This window comes from Psammomys obesus, unplaced genomic scaffold (assembly GCF_907164565.1).
Source record: "Psammomys obesus unplaced genomic scaffold, mPsaObe1.curated_primary_1811, whole genome shotgun sequence".
In the NCBI taxonomy this organism is placed as follows: Eukaryota; Metazoa; Chordata; class Mammalia; order Rodentia; family Muridae; genus Psammomys; species Psammomys obesus.
Window position 1 is genome coordinate 486,617 of NW_026596085.1, and position 11,334 is coordinate 497,950.

An 11,334-nucleotide genomic window follows, 5' to 3' on the forward strand; every position below is an offset into this window, starting at 1 on the left:
ACACACACACACACACACACACACACACACACACACACACACACACATATGTACTATAAGTTCCATTACTCTAGACGGGCATGGTAACATCCCTGGAGGTAGACACTGACCACAGAGGCAGAAGATAACCTATGAAAAGCATGTGTGTGTGAAGGAGAAGCCATTGCTCTCGCAGGGTCCTGAAAGACTTCCCCACTGATCTGCCCTAGGTACTCCACAGGTATCCCGAAGGCAGTTCACCACACGCCAAACAAGTCTCTTCCTAACCTGCCCACCCTGTCTCGGCCTCCAGAGCCTCCATCTCTGCAGCCCTTCCCAGCCCCCAGATGAGTTCTCCACCACCGGGGTCCTGGGACTCGGATACGCTTTCCTTAAATTCTGCAAGGGAAAAGCTTTAGTTAGCACAGGCAGAGGAAGATTGTCGTTGTCAGTTAACTAGGGGAGTGAGTGCAGAAGGGGTGAGAAACAGTGTCCAAAGCTGCGGCTTCCAACCTGAAAACACAACACAGGAGCTCGCCTCATGAAGCCTGGGACCCTGGGACATACAGCCTGGAGGGGAGAGTTTTCATTTGGCGATCGAAGCAGGACTGGCCACACCACAGGCCCTTCTTCCCAGGAAACTTGACTTGATCAGCACATCTGGGAAGCATCCATGGGTGTAGACAGGAGAGAGAGGTGCCGTCCATCCCCCACCCCACCTCATCCCCCACCTCACCTCATCCCGCACCCCCCACCCCTCCTCCTCCTGCACCCACTTATCCATACACCCCACCTCATCCCCCACCTCACCTCATCCCGCACCCCCCACCCCTCCTCCTCCCCACAGTCTTCTCCACACTGCATCTCATCTCAGACCCCCATCTCACAGTATCAGGAAGGAGGGGTCCTGCTGTCTCGCAGCAGGGCCTTTCGGGTGTCCAGGCTAAGGCAGGCACTTTCTGGATCTAAGTAAGCCAGGCGCGGTGGCGTGGGGAACAGCACAGCCCCTGGGGCAATGCAGGCCTTCAGAGGGCCTGCCCCACACAGGAGCTGGCCGAGCACGAGGGCCTGCCCCCCCGCCCCCCACCCCCGAGGCTGCACGCTGCTTGCTAGCCTGGCCCCGGCTCCTGCTACAAGGGGTGAGGGAGGGAAGACAGGACACCTACAGCCACGATGAGGAAGTCCAGCCAGCACCAGGCGTTGGTGAAGAACTTGACGAAGCCGTAGGCCGTCCATTTGAGCAGCATCTCCAGGATGAAGATGTAGGTGAAGACCTTGTCCGCGTACTCCAGGATGGTGCGGATGGTCTTCCTCTGCTCGATGTAGATGTCCTCGAAGGCCTGAAAGACACGAGAGGCTGCCTAGTGAGGGGAGGTCTGCACACGGCTGGCTCTGAGGATACCCAGGCTCACGTGTCCATCGCATGAATTGATAGCATTTTCATCGTCCACCGAAAGAACTCACAGATCTCCCGCTCTCACCCTCTGGCTCCCACATTCTGCTGGTCTTCCATACGCTCATCACCCTTCTGGATATTTTGCACAAGCGGGGTGATCCAATACATGTTGTTTGTGCCTGGCTACTGCTGCTTTTTAAAGATTTCTTTTCTTTTCAATCACGTGTGTGTGTGGGGGGGGATGTGTGTGCGCATGTAGGTGCCCACGGAGGCTAGAGGTGCTGGCCTGCCTCTAACTGGAGTGACAGGCAGCTGTGGCCTGCCTGATGTGGGTGCTGGGAATGGAAGTCACGTCCTCTGGAAGGGCAGTGTGCACTCGTAATGGCCGAGCCAACTCCCCAGCCCCTATGCCTGGCTTCCTAACTAAACGTGGAGGTCTCAGTCTCCTCTTAGTTCCTGGATACCACAGGGGTGAGCGGACCGCCCCCAGCGGGTGGGAGAGTCTTCAGTGTGGAAGCCATAGTGCTATTTTCTTTGTATGGAACCCACGAAGGAGGAACCCTTCTCTTGCATGATGGGGGACTATGTAGCTGGGGTGCTAAGAGGACGCGTGATGCTCAGCTGTGACTCGTGTCAGCGAGAGCAGTTCCAGGGGAGACAAAAAAGATGGTTTTACCCTATGATGGGCTCAACTTCCAAACGGATTCCCCAGAGCTCCCTGCTCGTTGGATGAAGCAGCTCCCTGGGGATCTGGGGACGCTGTTCTGCCTGACACCTTCCCCTTGCTTCCTGTCCACCAGCAGCTGAACAATGCCCCCCCACACTCCCGCCACCATGGCATTCTACCTCCAGAGTCTCAGAAACAAGGAGCCAAAAGGGCCTAAACCTTCTGAGGGGATGAGCCAACCAAGCTTTCCTGTCGAGCATTTTGTCACGGGTGACATGAAAAGGGGAGGAATGCCTGAAAGGGGGGAAGCACCTCGGGGGCGGAGAGCATCCCCTGGCATGCTCGAAGAGGCACCTCTTTGAGCAGTCCCAAAGGAGGCAGCCAGGCCCTTCACAGCCTTCTGAAATGGAGGACTGGGGTGCAGCTCACCGGCTTGGCCAGCGCGGGCAGGGCCCCGTGTGCGTCCCAGCACCACAGGAAAGGAAAAGAAGAGGCACGTGGGCACCAGCTGAGCCACCTCACGCCATGAAGGAGCAGGGAGACAGCGGTCATGAGGCCCGACCCTTCCCATGGTCTTGGCCAAAGGAACTCTCTTTATTCAACTAAAAACCACCAAGGGCTTCCCTTAAGACAGAGCCCTGGAGAGAAGTCCGTTCTGTGAGAATGAGATGCTCAAGGATGGGGCCTCCCTCTGAGCTTCACTGGACATCAGAGCTATAGCTCCCCTTCAGCCGGGCAGCCTACCTGCCTGTCTCCCTCCCTTCCCTTCCTTCCTTTTCTTTCTTTGAGACAGGGTCTCTCTGTGAAGCCCTGGCTGTTCTGGAACTCACAATGTAGACCAGGATGGCCTCGAACCCACAGAGCTCCACATGCCTGTTTCCTGGTTGCTAGGTTAGAGGCGTGCGGTGCCAGGTGCACATCTGTTGGCTGTTCAGGGTCTTCTTGGTCCTCTATGAAAACTGCTACGCACAGCCCAGAACCTTGGGTCAGTGCTGCTTTGTTCTATGGTGCAGTCTGTGACCCGAGGAACGGCAATGCTGAACACCACCCCATTCTCCCACCAACGTCTGACAGACAGACAGTGCTACCTCACCTGGAGCCTCCGCAGCACCTCAGGAAGCACGGGTGACATCGTGCGGCATCTGACCCAGGGCGGGTGGGGTGGTCTGGCAGCCCACCGGCAGGGCAGTGTCTACCCTGCCATCCTGGGGGCCTCTTATTTACCTTCCTTCACAAACCTTCCTCTCGGCCCTCCCAGCTTTCCCTCCCTGGGCCACCACAGGGCATGCTTGCCCTGCTCAGCCTCTTAGTGTTTATCTGGCAAGCCAAGGAAGCCGCCTGGATTCCTGATCTCTTCAACACTGCCTCCGAGACCTCTCCCTTCCTCTTTTCACTCCAGGTTAAGCTCTGGTTTCACACCTTCTGTAAAACGGTCTCCAGGGGCCAGCGAGCTGGCTCATGAGGTGAGCGTGCTTGCCACCAGGCCTGATGACCCGAGTTCAGTCTTGGGGACCCGCACGGCGGAGGAAGAGAACCGGCTCTTGTACACCGCCCTCTGCTCTGGATTTCCCCACAAGTAAATGATCAAACCATCATCCACCCGACTCCCTTACGCCAGTCTCTGGGCAAAGGGTCCTCTGTGGCAACCCAGCTGAACATGGGGCAGATGGAGAGGGGAACTCTGCGCTCCATCCCTCGCGCCCGCCTGCTGCTGAGCAGGGCGGGCAGAGCAGAGCTGCGGCTCTGAGCACTTGCCATGCTGTGTGTGGGTTTTCCAGGGAGTGGGGGAGGACAACAGCCCTCCTGACTTGAGTCACAGAAATGAAGAGTGAGCAGGGGTGTGGAGAGGGAAGCTCTCTCAGGAGGCTGCCGGGGGCAGGGCAAAGCTGGCAGTGGCCTCAAGTGTGTGTCTCCATCCCCACGGAAAGGGCTTCTTAGGCTCGAGGGGTTCGCTAAGTCTTAAGGTCAGAAGAAGAGCAGAGTCATCTCAGAGCTCCAAACCCCTATTCTCGGGACCTCAGCCGATCGGTCCCCTCAAAGACGCTGGGCGTGAGGCCGACCTGGCCTCTGCTCACTGTTTCTTTGCACCCGCCTCCCCGAATCTCACCAGGGCGCCGCTGCTGAGCAGGATCATGAAGATGATGAAGGTCTCGAACCAGTTGTGCTCCACAATGAGGAAGCAGGTCTTCCGCAGGATCCACCAGGACTTGCCCAGCCCCTCCTCAATGTTCACCTGGCAGCACTTGAACCTCTGGACACAGCCTGCCACCAACGGAGAGTCAGGTCAGGAGGGGTTCAGGCCTGGGCAGCCACCACTGGACCCCGCACTTCCCTGCCACCCCCTCCCCACTCACCTACACCCCGAGCTGCCCTGCCCCCGCTCACCCTCCGTGAAGCAGGCGTCGGGATCCAGGTACTCCTCGGGCTGCTCCACGGGGACCTCCTCCACCTCGGGCTTGATGTCTATGGTGCTTCCTTCAGAGGAGCTGGTGTCATCCAGTTTCTAGACACAGAGAAGGAAGGGGTCAGGGGGTCATGCAGGAAATGTCCACCTCCTCAGTGCCACCTCTGCTGGGTCCTCGGACAGACAGACACTGCCCGCAGGGGCAGCTGGAGCAACACAGACACACTAAAGGGTTCGCCCTGGCCCCACACCTGCCTGCTCCAGAATCCACTGGACTAACTCAGGGTTAGCCCCGGGGCTCTGTCACCCAGGGAAGGCCTCGAGTGACCCTCGGCCCAGGGCTGCTCTCAGAGCAGAGCGGCTACTGCGGAATCCCGGTTAGGCTGCGGCCGAGCCGGGCCTTGGGGCCGAGAGGGCCCGACGTGCCCACACAGCAGGGCGTTCTCCCGGCCGGGCCTTACGTCTTTGCTGCCCTCGGGGTCCGACTCGCTGCTGACGTCCTCGGTGTTGAGGTTCTCGAAGTCGGACTCGCCCACGGCAATGGGCACGCGGACCGTGAGGTTCGGGTTGTTGATGAAGGACATGTGGTCCTCGTCGATGATGTACTTCTCCACGCTGCTGCCGATGCCGCTGGTCGTCCCATTGCCGTTCTTCTGGAAGTCGCCGTTGCGGTGGATGTCCACGCCGGTGTGGTTGGCGATGCAGTTGGCCTTCTTCTCGTCCAGCTCGTCCAGCGGCTTCACCTCCTCCGCCTCGCGCTGCTTGAAGTGCGCCTGCATGAAGGCGCGCACCTTCACCTTGGTCCAGGCCACGCCCTTCTTGATCCGGATCACCGAGATCTGCAGGTTGTTCATTTCGCCGTCGTCGTCCGTGGCCGCCAGGTTGTCCGCGCTGAAGGAGCTCAGCAGCAGGGCCAGGAAGAGGTTCAGCACCTAGCCGGCGGCATGGGGAAAGGGGAGAGGCGGGATCGTCTTAGGAGGTCGTCTACACTGCCCAGGCTTCCAGGTCGGAAGCCACAGAGACGGCAGAGAGTTTCTGTGTGCTCTGCGCGGCTCCTGTCACAGCTCACTTTACTTGTGTGTTTATTTTGTGTGGCAGACGGAATGCCCAGCCTTGTGCACGTGGGGTGAGCGGCGCCCCGGCACACTAACCTTGCAGCCCGACAAGGTATTTTAAACATTCATGTTACCGGACGGGAATTTTTAAAATTTTACCGTAAGGAACTTTGCACCTTTCTCGGCTCTTCTCTAGTTCTCCTTATGGCAAGAAGCAAAGGCTTCGAAAGGAAATTATCCAAAAATAAAAAGCAAAAGTCCCATGTGGATTATGGGGGGGGGGAGCAGGGGGAGGGTGCAAGTCATGAGTCTGTGACAGCAGTGTCTCAAGGGACCCGAGTTAGAAGAAAAACTTAGGTTTCCAGAGCCGTACTTTCATAAACAAACCAAGGAGGCCAAACCGAAATGTGCACGGCACCTTCCTTCAAGGGTGGCTCTGGAGCGTGGGGGCAGTTTAATGGCGGAACACAAGTTCAGCATGTGCCAGGGCCTGGGCTTGATCTCCAGAACACGTCAAAAAGTAAGCAAAAAGAAGGAGTCATCTCTGCTTTTTTAGGGGGAGGGGTGTTCAAGACAGAGTTTCTCTGTGTAGCCCTGGCTCTCCTGGATGTACTCTGTAGACCAGGCTGGCCTCGAACTCACAGAGATCCGCCTGCCTCTGCCTCCTGAGTGCTGGGATCACAGGCGCGCCCACCACACCGGCTATCTCCCCTTTCCTAACATTCACAAAACTACCTTTGCTGGGAGCAGTGGTCTGTACACTGGCTACATGGGAAGCTAAGGCAGTCCTGCTGGAGTTAGGGGTTCAAAGCCTGAGCAGGACAGTGTCTAACGCAGCCGGATGCCCAGCCGTCAAATGCAAGCTCTGTTTAAATTCCCTAGTCTCCCACATTGGATGGCGCACAGTACTGTTTTGCTCTCCAACAGCCCAAACTGGCGTCAAACCCCCATCCAGATGCTTCCATCTCCCAAGTGCTGGGGTCACAGGTGTGGATCACCTAGCTGGCTAAGTGTTCTTGAATGAAGGGGTGATAGGTAATGACCAAGATCTGAAGAACTCCTGCCTGTCAGCTACCTCAGAAGCGTGCGGCAGAGACAGACAGACACAGCCTGGTCGGGCTGGAGGCAGGCGCGTGGAGATCTGGGAGCCCTGAAGAAACCCCCACCTGGGGCAGGGCCTGGGATTTGGCCTTCTTACTGACCGGCCCTTGTGTGCTGATGATGCCGGTGGGTCCTAGGTCACTTTTCTAGCAACACTGGGTGAACCATTATTGCAAAGACTCGACCCAGACATACTGTGAAGAAAGCTGGAGGTGTAGAAATACGTGAAGAAATAAGTGTGGAGGAGGCACGCGCTGCCCCCTGAAAGGAGAGAACAGACCAGCGCCTAGGGGTGGCTGGTGGAGAATGCCAGGGGTCGCAGGAGCTCTGGGACAACCACTGTGACGGGAGAGCCTTGGCTGCCTCCAGGAACTGTGCCAGTGGGAGCTCGGGAGAAGGGAGTGGCCGAGCTCACGGGATCGTGCAGCTGCTTTTCCACGAAGTGTACATGAGCCACCCAGTGACCACGTGGCCATGTCTGTGGGCACTTTCGGCCATTGAAATTTGGGAGGTGCTGCCGGCAGCTGGTGGGCAGAGGCTGGGGGTGGTGCTAAGTTCAACCCTGCCCGAGAGGCCTACAGCCTGAGATCTAGGAAAAGGCGGCTTTCTGTAACTGGAAGGACAGGCAGGCGAAAGGCCCTGAAGTCTGCGGGCTGCGTGCTGGAGCTCGGGCCGGGGCGCCCTAACCTCACTGTTTGTTTTCTTCGGTTGTGACGGAGGGTCAGGAGGGTGGTGTGTCACGACTCAGCGGCATTCCAGTAACAGTCGTTTGTACCTTAAAGCAGACCTGGGCCGAGACGGAGACAACAGAGGAGGAAAGCGGTGGGGTGGGGGAGGAGCAGCGTGGCTGCAGCCGTACTCACCACCAGGTTGCCGATGACCATGACCATCATGAAGACGATGAGGCACATGGCCTGGCCGGCCACCTCCATGCAATCCCACATGGTCTCGATCCACTCCCCGCACAGCACCCGGAAGACGATGAGGAACGAGTGGAAGAAGTCGTGCATGTGCCAGCGCGGCAGCTGGCATTCCTGGTTGATCTTACACACACACTCCTTGTAGCTCTTGCCGAACAGCTGCATGCCCACCACGGCGAAGATGAAGACGATGATGGCCAGCACCAGGGTCAGGTTGCCCAGCGCGCCCACGGAATTCCCGATGATCTTGATCAGCATGTTCAGCGTGGGCCAGGACTTGGCCAGCTTGAAGACTCGGAGCTAAGGAGAAAGTAAGAGTGAAGCGAGGGCCCACTGCCTCGCCACGTGGCTGAAGTAAAACCTTAGGAAATCCTCAGAACTTCCTAATCGTGTCTCAGACTAAAAGATTAGATTGAGTCATGGGTGAGAGAAAACTGGCGAATTACAGAAATTGAGTGAACAGTAAGTCCAGGACCCAGGTCCTGTCTTTGGATTCTTACAGTCCTTCTGACTGGATTCTAGAGTTCTCATCTGAGGAGCAGGGGGTATAAAGTCTGCAGGAAAGTGTCAGGACAGTGAGCTAACCCTGAGTCACCTTAAAAAGACAAGCACTAGAGAATTCTAATGGTTTCCTTTCGCTTGCCAACAATTAGCCAACGGCCGACAGGAAAGAGCGAGGCGCTCAGAATAACTCGGGGCAAGCAGAGGCAGTGCCACATGCTCGAGGACGTCTGTGGAAGGGGCAGTGACGTCAGTAACTCGGAAAACCTAACTCCTGCTGCCTGTCAACCACAGTGCTTACATTCTGTAATAATTACAAATAGCCGAGAATTACAAGGCATGAAGCCATGGCCGATGGCTGTCCATCAGGGACACTGTCCGTGTTAGGTGTCACACTGCAATACACAGACACTGCAGCCATCGCCAGCAGTGATCTGTGCCAGCCAGGAGTGTGGGGCTTCTCTGGAAGCCCGAGAGTCCCCCGTGAGCCCTTCGGGGCCACTCAGAAGGTTTTCCCTACCTGGCTCCCAATTTATTCCCAATATAGTTTTCAGGCTTCTTCAACCTCAAAATTCTTTCCCTTGTCATTGAAATAAAACTATTTTTTTTAAAAAGTCAACAGTGGGCTGGAGAGATGGCTCAGGGGTTGAGGGTGTGGACTGCTCTGCCGGAGGACCCTAGTTCAAAACCCAGCACCCACATGGTGGCTCTAGTTGAAAAGGACCCAGAGCTCTCTTCTGATCTCCTCAGGGGCTGCATGCAGTGCTCAGATACACACCCAGGTAAAACACTCTCAGACACATAAAGCAAAAGCAGAAATCTCAAAAAAAAAGAAAGAAAGAAAGAAAGAAAGAAAATCAACTGTGGGCTAGATGTAAGCAGCCATCTCAGCAAGGCTGGTGTGTGTATCCCACGGCCGACCTCAGTCAGCGCTTTCTCTGGGGAGCGGACTACCTCAGCAAGAAACCCGCAGGTCCTGGCCTGACTGAGATACAGCAAGGTCCTACAGTCCCCTCACGCCATTCACGCCGTGCTGAGGGCTGCTCTCCGCAGACGGCCTTAACCTCTCCAGAATTACTTAGCAGCATTTTCTTATATAATACATTAACAGAAACTACATTAATTACCCATAACACGGAAGGTGAAGTCGATGGTCACCCACTAACTTCAACACAATCTGAGAAAACATCTTACTTTCAGTCTCTGAAGGGGTTACCACACAAAAGTGAAGAAAACCATCTCTGAACACAGAGATTCTCTTCACGTCAGGGCAAAAGCCAGAGAAAAACTCAGTCGCCCACCCAACGATTTCAGAAGGCCCTGGGAAGTCTTCGTCCTCTGAATTAATCATTATTTTTCTAAGAGACCTCTAGAAAACTGATTTCTTTTGTTCATTATCAAGCCCTAACGTTTACACGATATTGCACTTAGCAGAAAGGCTTTCAGGGTTTTAGAGGAGAAGCCAACCACGAGGCCAAGTGCGGTGGGGCAAGGCACGCCTCAGGGGACACGCCCCGTTATCTTAGACGCGTGCTGGGTCGGGAAACGTGCAGAGAGATTGCAGAAATCTGGAATACCAGTCGGAAAGACCGCAGCACGGACAGCCCCTCCACGTCCGCGAGACCCAGCTCCATCAAGCTGAGCGACACGATAAATCCGTCAAAAATGTTCCAGCCTTCTTGGAAATAGTAGTAGGGGTCCATGGCTATGAGCTTCAGAAACATCTCCGCCGTGAAGATCCCGGTGAACACCTGAGGGGGAGGCAGGAGGTCAGGAGGAGGCACCAGAAAGAGCACGCCTGTATCAGCTCCCTCAGCCCAGCACAGCCCAGAATCAGCAGCCAGCTTTGGCCTCGACGCTGCTGGACAACGACACCTGGATACCCCAGCGTCACCGCACTGGTGCAGGGGTATCGGCTGTAACTGTTCACCATCAGCCCTAAGATTACCACAGGCAAGAAGACACAGACGCCTGTTAGGCTTCATAGCTGCCTTATTCACCTTGCGCTGCGCAGATATTTCACCTACGCTGGCTCAATAACCTCACCATCCACCTCCCAGCCCCACCCAAAGCCGTCCGCCTTAACCATCCTCGTCTGGTCCACCTTCCATCCATAGTCCCATGGCACTTGCTTGTATTCTTCATCTGGGACTCCCACACCATTACTGGAGTCCTGTCTCTGGGCCCATGTAGTTTCTTCTCCACGCTGACCCATCGCCAACTTCTCCTTCCTCTCCTCCCACCCATTTGTCTCCCATGCTTCTCCTGAGCCCGAAAAGCCTCAGCCAAACCTACCCCGTTCTGCCCTGCCCAGGTATCCGCTGTTTAATCACCCAATCAGGTGTGTCTTAGGCAGGTTTACAAAGCAAGGACAGGTGTAACCAGACTTGAGGGCCAGCATTAGAACTACCCCCAAGGGTCTCTTTTTGTTTGAATGAAGTTCTCAGCCCCAGGTTTCTACCTCTGTCACTCAGTTGCTAATGTGCAGCTCGCAGTTAAGAACTAACCTAAGCCATCTGAACAGGGTGAAGGGCACCTCCGCCCCTCAAAGACTTGCAGGCATTTGGTGGCCTGTTTTTATGGGGAGCAACTATAATCAGCAAGATGCATCTATATCTCAAAGCAGCTAGAGGATTTGCAAAGTTTCCACAAAGACAGGGAAGTGCTCGAGGCAACGGATCTGTTAATCGCTCTGAACTGACCATGGTAAAGTGTCTACAGCCGAGCCCTATAGACACACAACTGTGTATCAGCTAAAAGAAAGCAACACTTGTAAAAATTCTCCTAGTTTTTATGTTCACAATAGACTGTATCATTTCTGATTTGCTATTATACGTCACCAGACTTAGCCATGTGCTGCAGGTTATGTGGAAAAAAAAAAAAAAAAAAAAAGCCATCAGATATTGGCCAAAGTGTATAAAGGCAGAAAAAGCCCGCAGTCTCTCCATTTTCCACGATCTTTCTGAGGTTTTAGGGCATAGATGCTGCTTTACAGGTGATCTTGGTTGGGCCTAATTCCCCAGCTGTCGCAGCTCCATGCCTGCTGCCAAGCTCCTCCTGATGCGTTCTGCTCCCTGTTACTGTTTCACCAGCTGACGAGGCACGCCCTCACTGTGGGGGGGCCACACTGTGGGCATGCGGGGGAGGGGCAGCCCTCACTGTGGGCATGGGGGGCAGCCCTCACTGTGGGCATGGGGGGGCAGTCCTCACTGTGGGCATGGGGGGGCAGCCCTCACTGTGGGTATGGGGGGGCAGCCCTCACTGTGGGCATGGGGGGCAGCCCTCACTGTGGGCATGGGGGGCAGCCCTCA

The 11,334-nt window shown here is 55.8% G+C and overlaps 1 protein-coding gene across 2 annotated transcripts in view; it reads right to left on the minus strand.

Annotated features, from left to right (window-relative positions):
• Positions 1–11,334, minus strand: part of Scn8a (sodium voltage-gated channel alpha subunit 8) — a 97,578-nt gene that overhangs the window by 21,026 nt on the left and 65,218 nt on the right. For both annotated transcript variants that reach the window (XM_055626838.1, XM_055626837.1), the window contains exons 14-19: positions 9,601–9,774; positions 7,466–7,822; positions 4,908–5,378; positions 4,428–4,545; positions 4,150–4,304; positions 1,146–1,319 (exon numbers count right to left, since the gene is read on the minus strand). In XM_055626838.1, the coding sequence (XP_055482813.1) occupies positions 1,146–1,319; positions 4,150–4,304; positions 4,428–4,545; positions 4,908–5,378; positions 7,466–7,822; positions 9,601–9,774 (1,449 nt within the window). The remainder of the gene's footprint in view (positions 1–1,145; positions 1,320–4,149; positions 4,305–4,427; positions 4,546–4,907; positions 5,379–7,465; positions 7,823–9,600; positions 9,775–11,334) is intronic.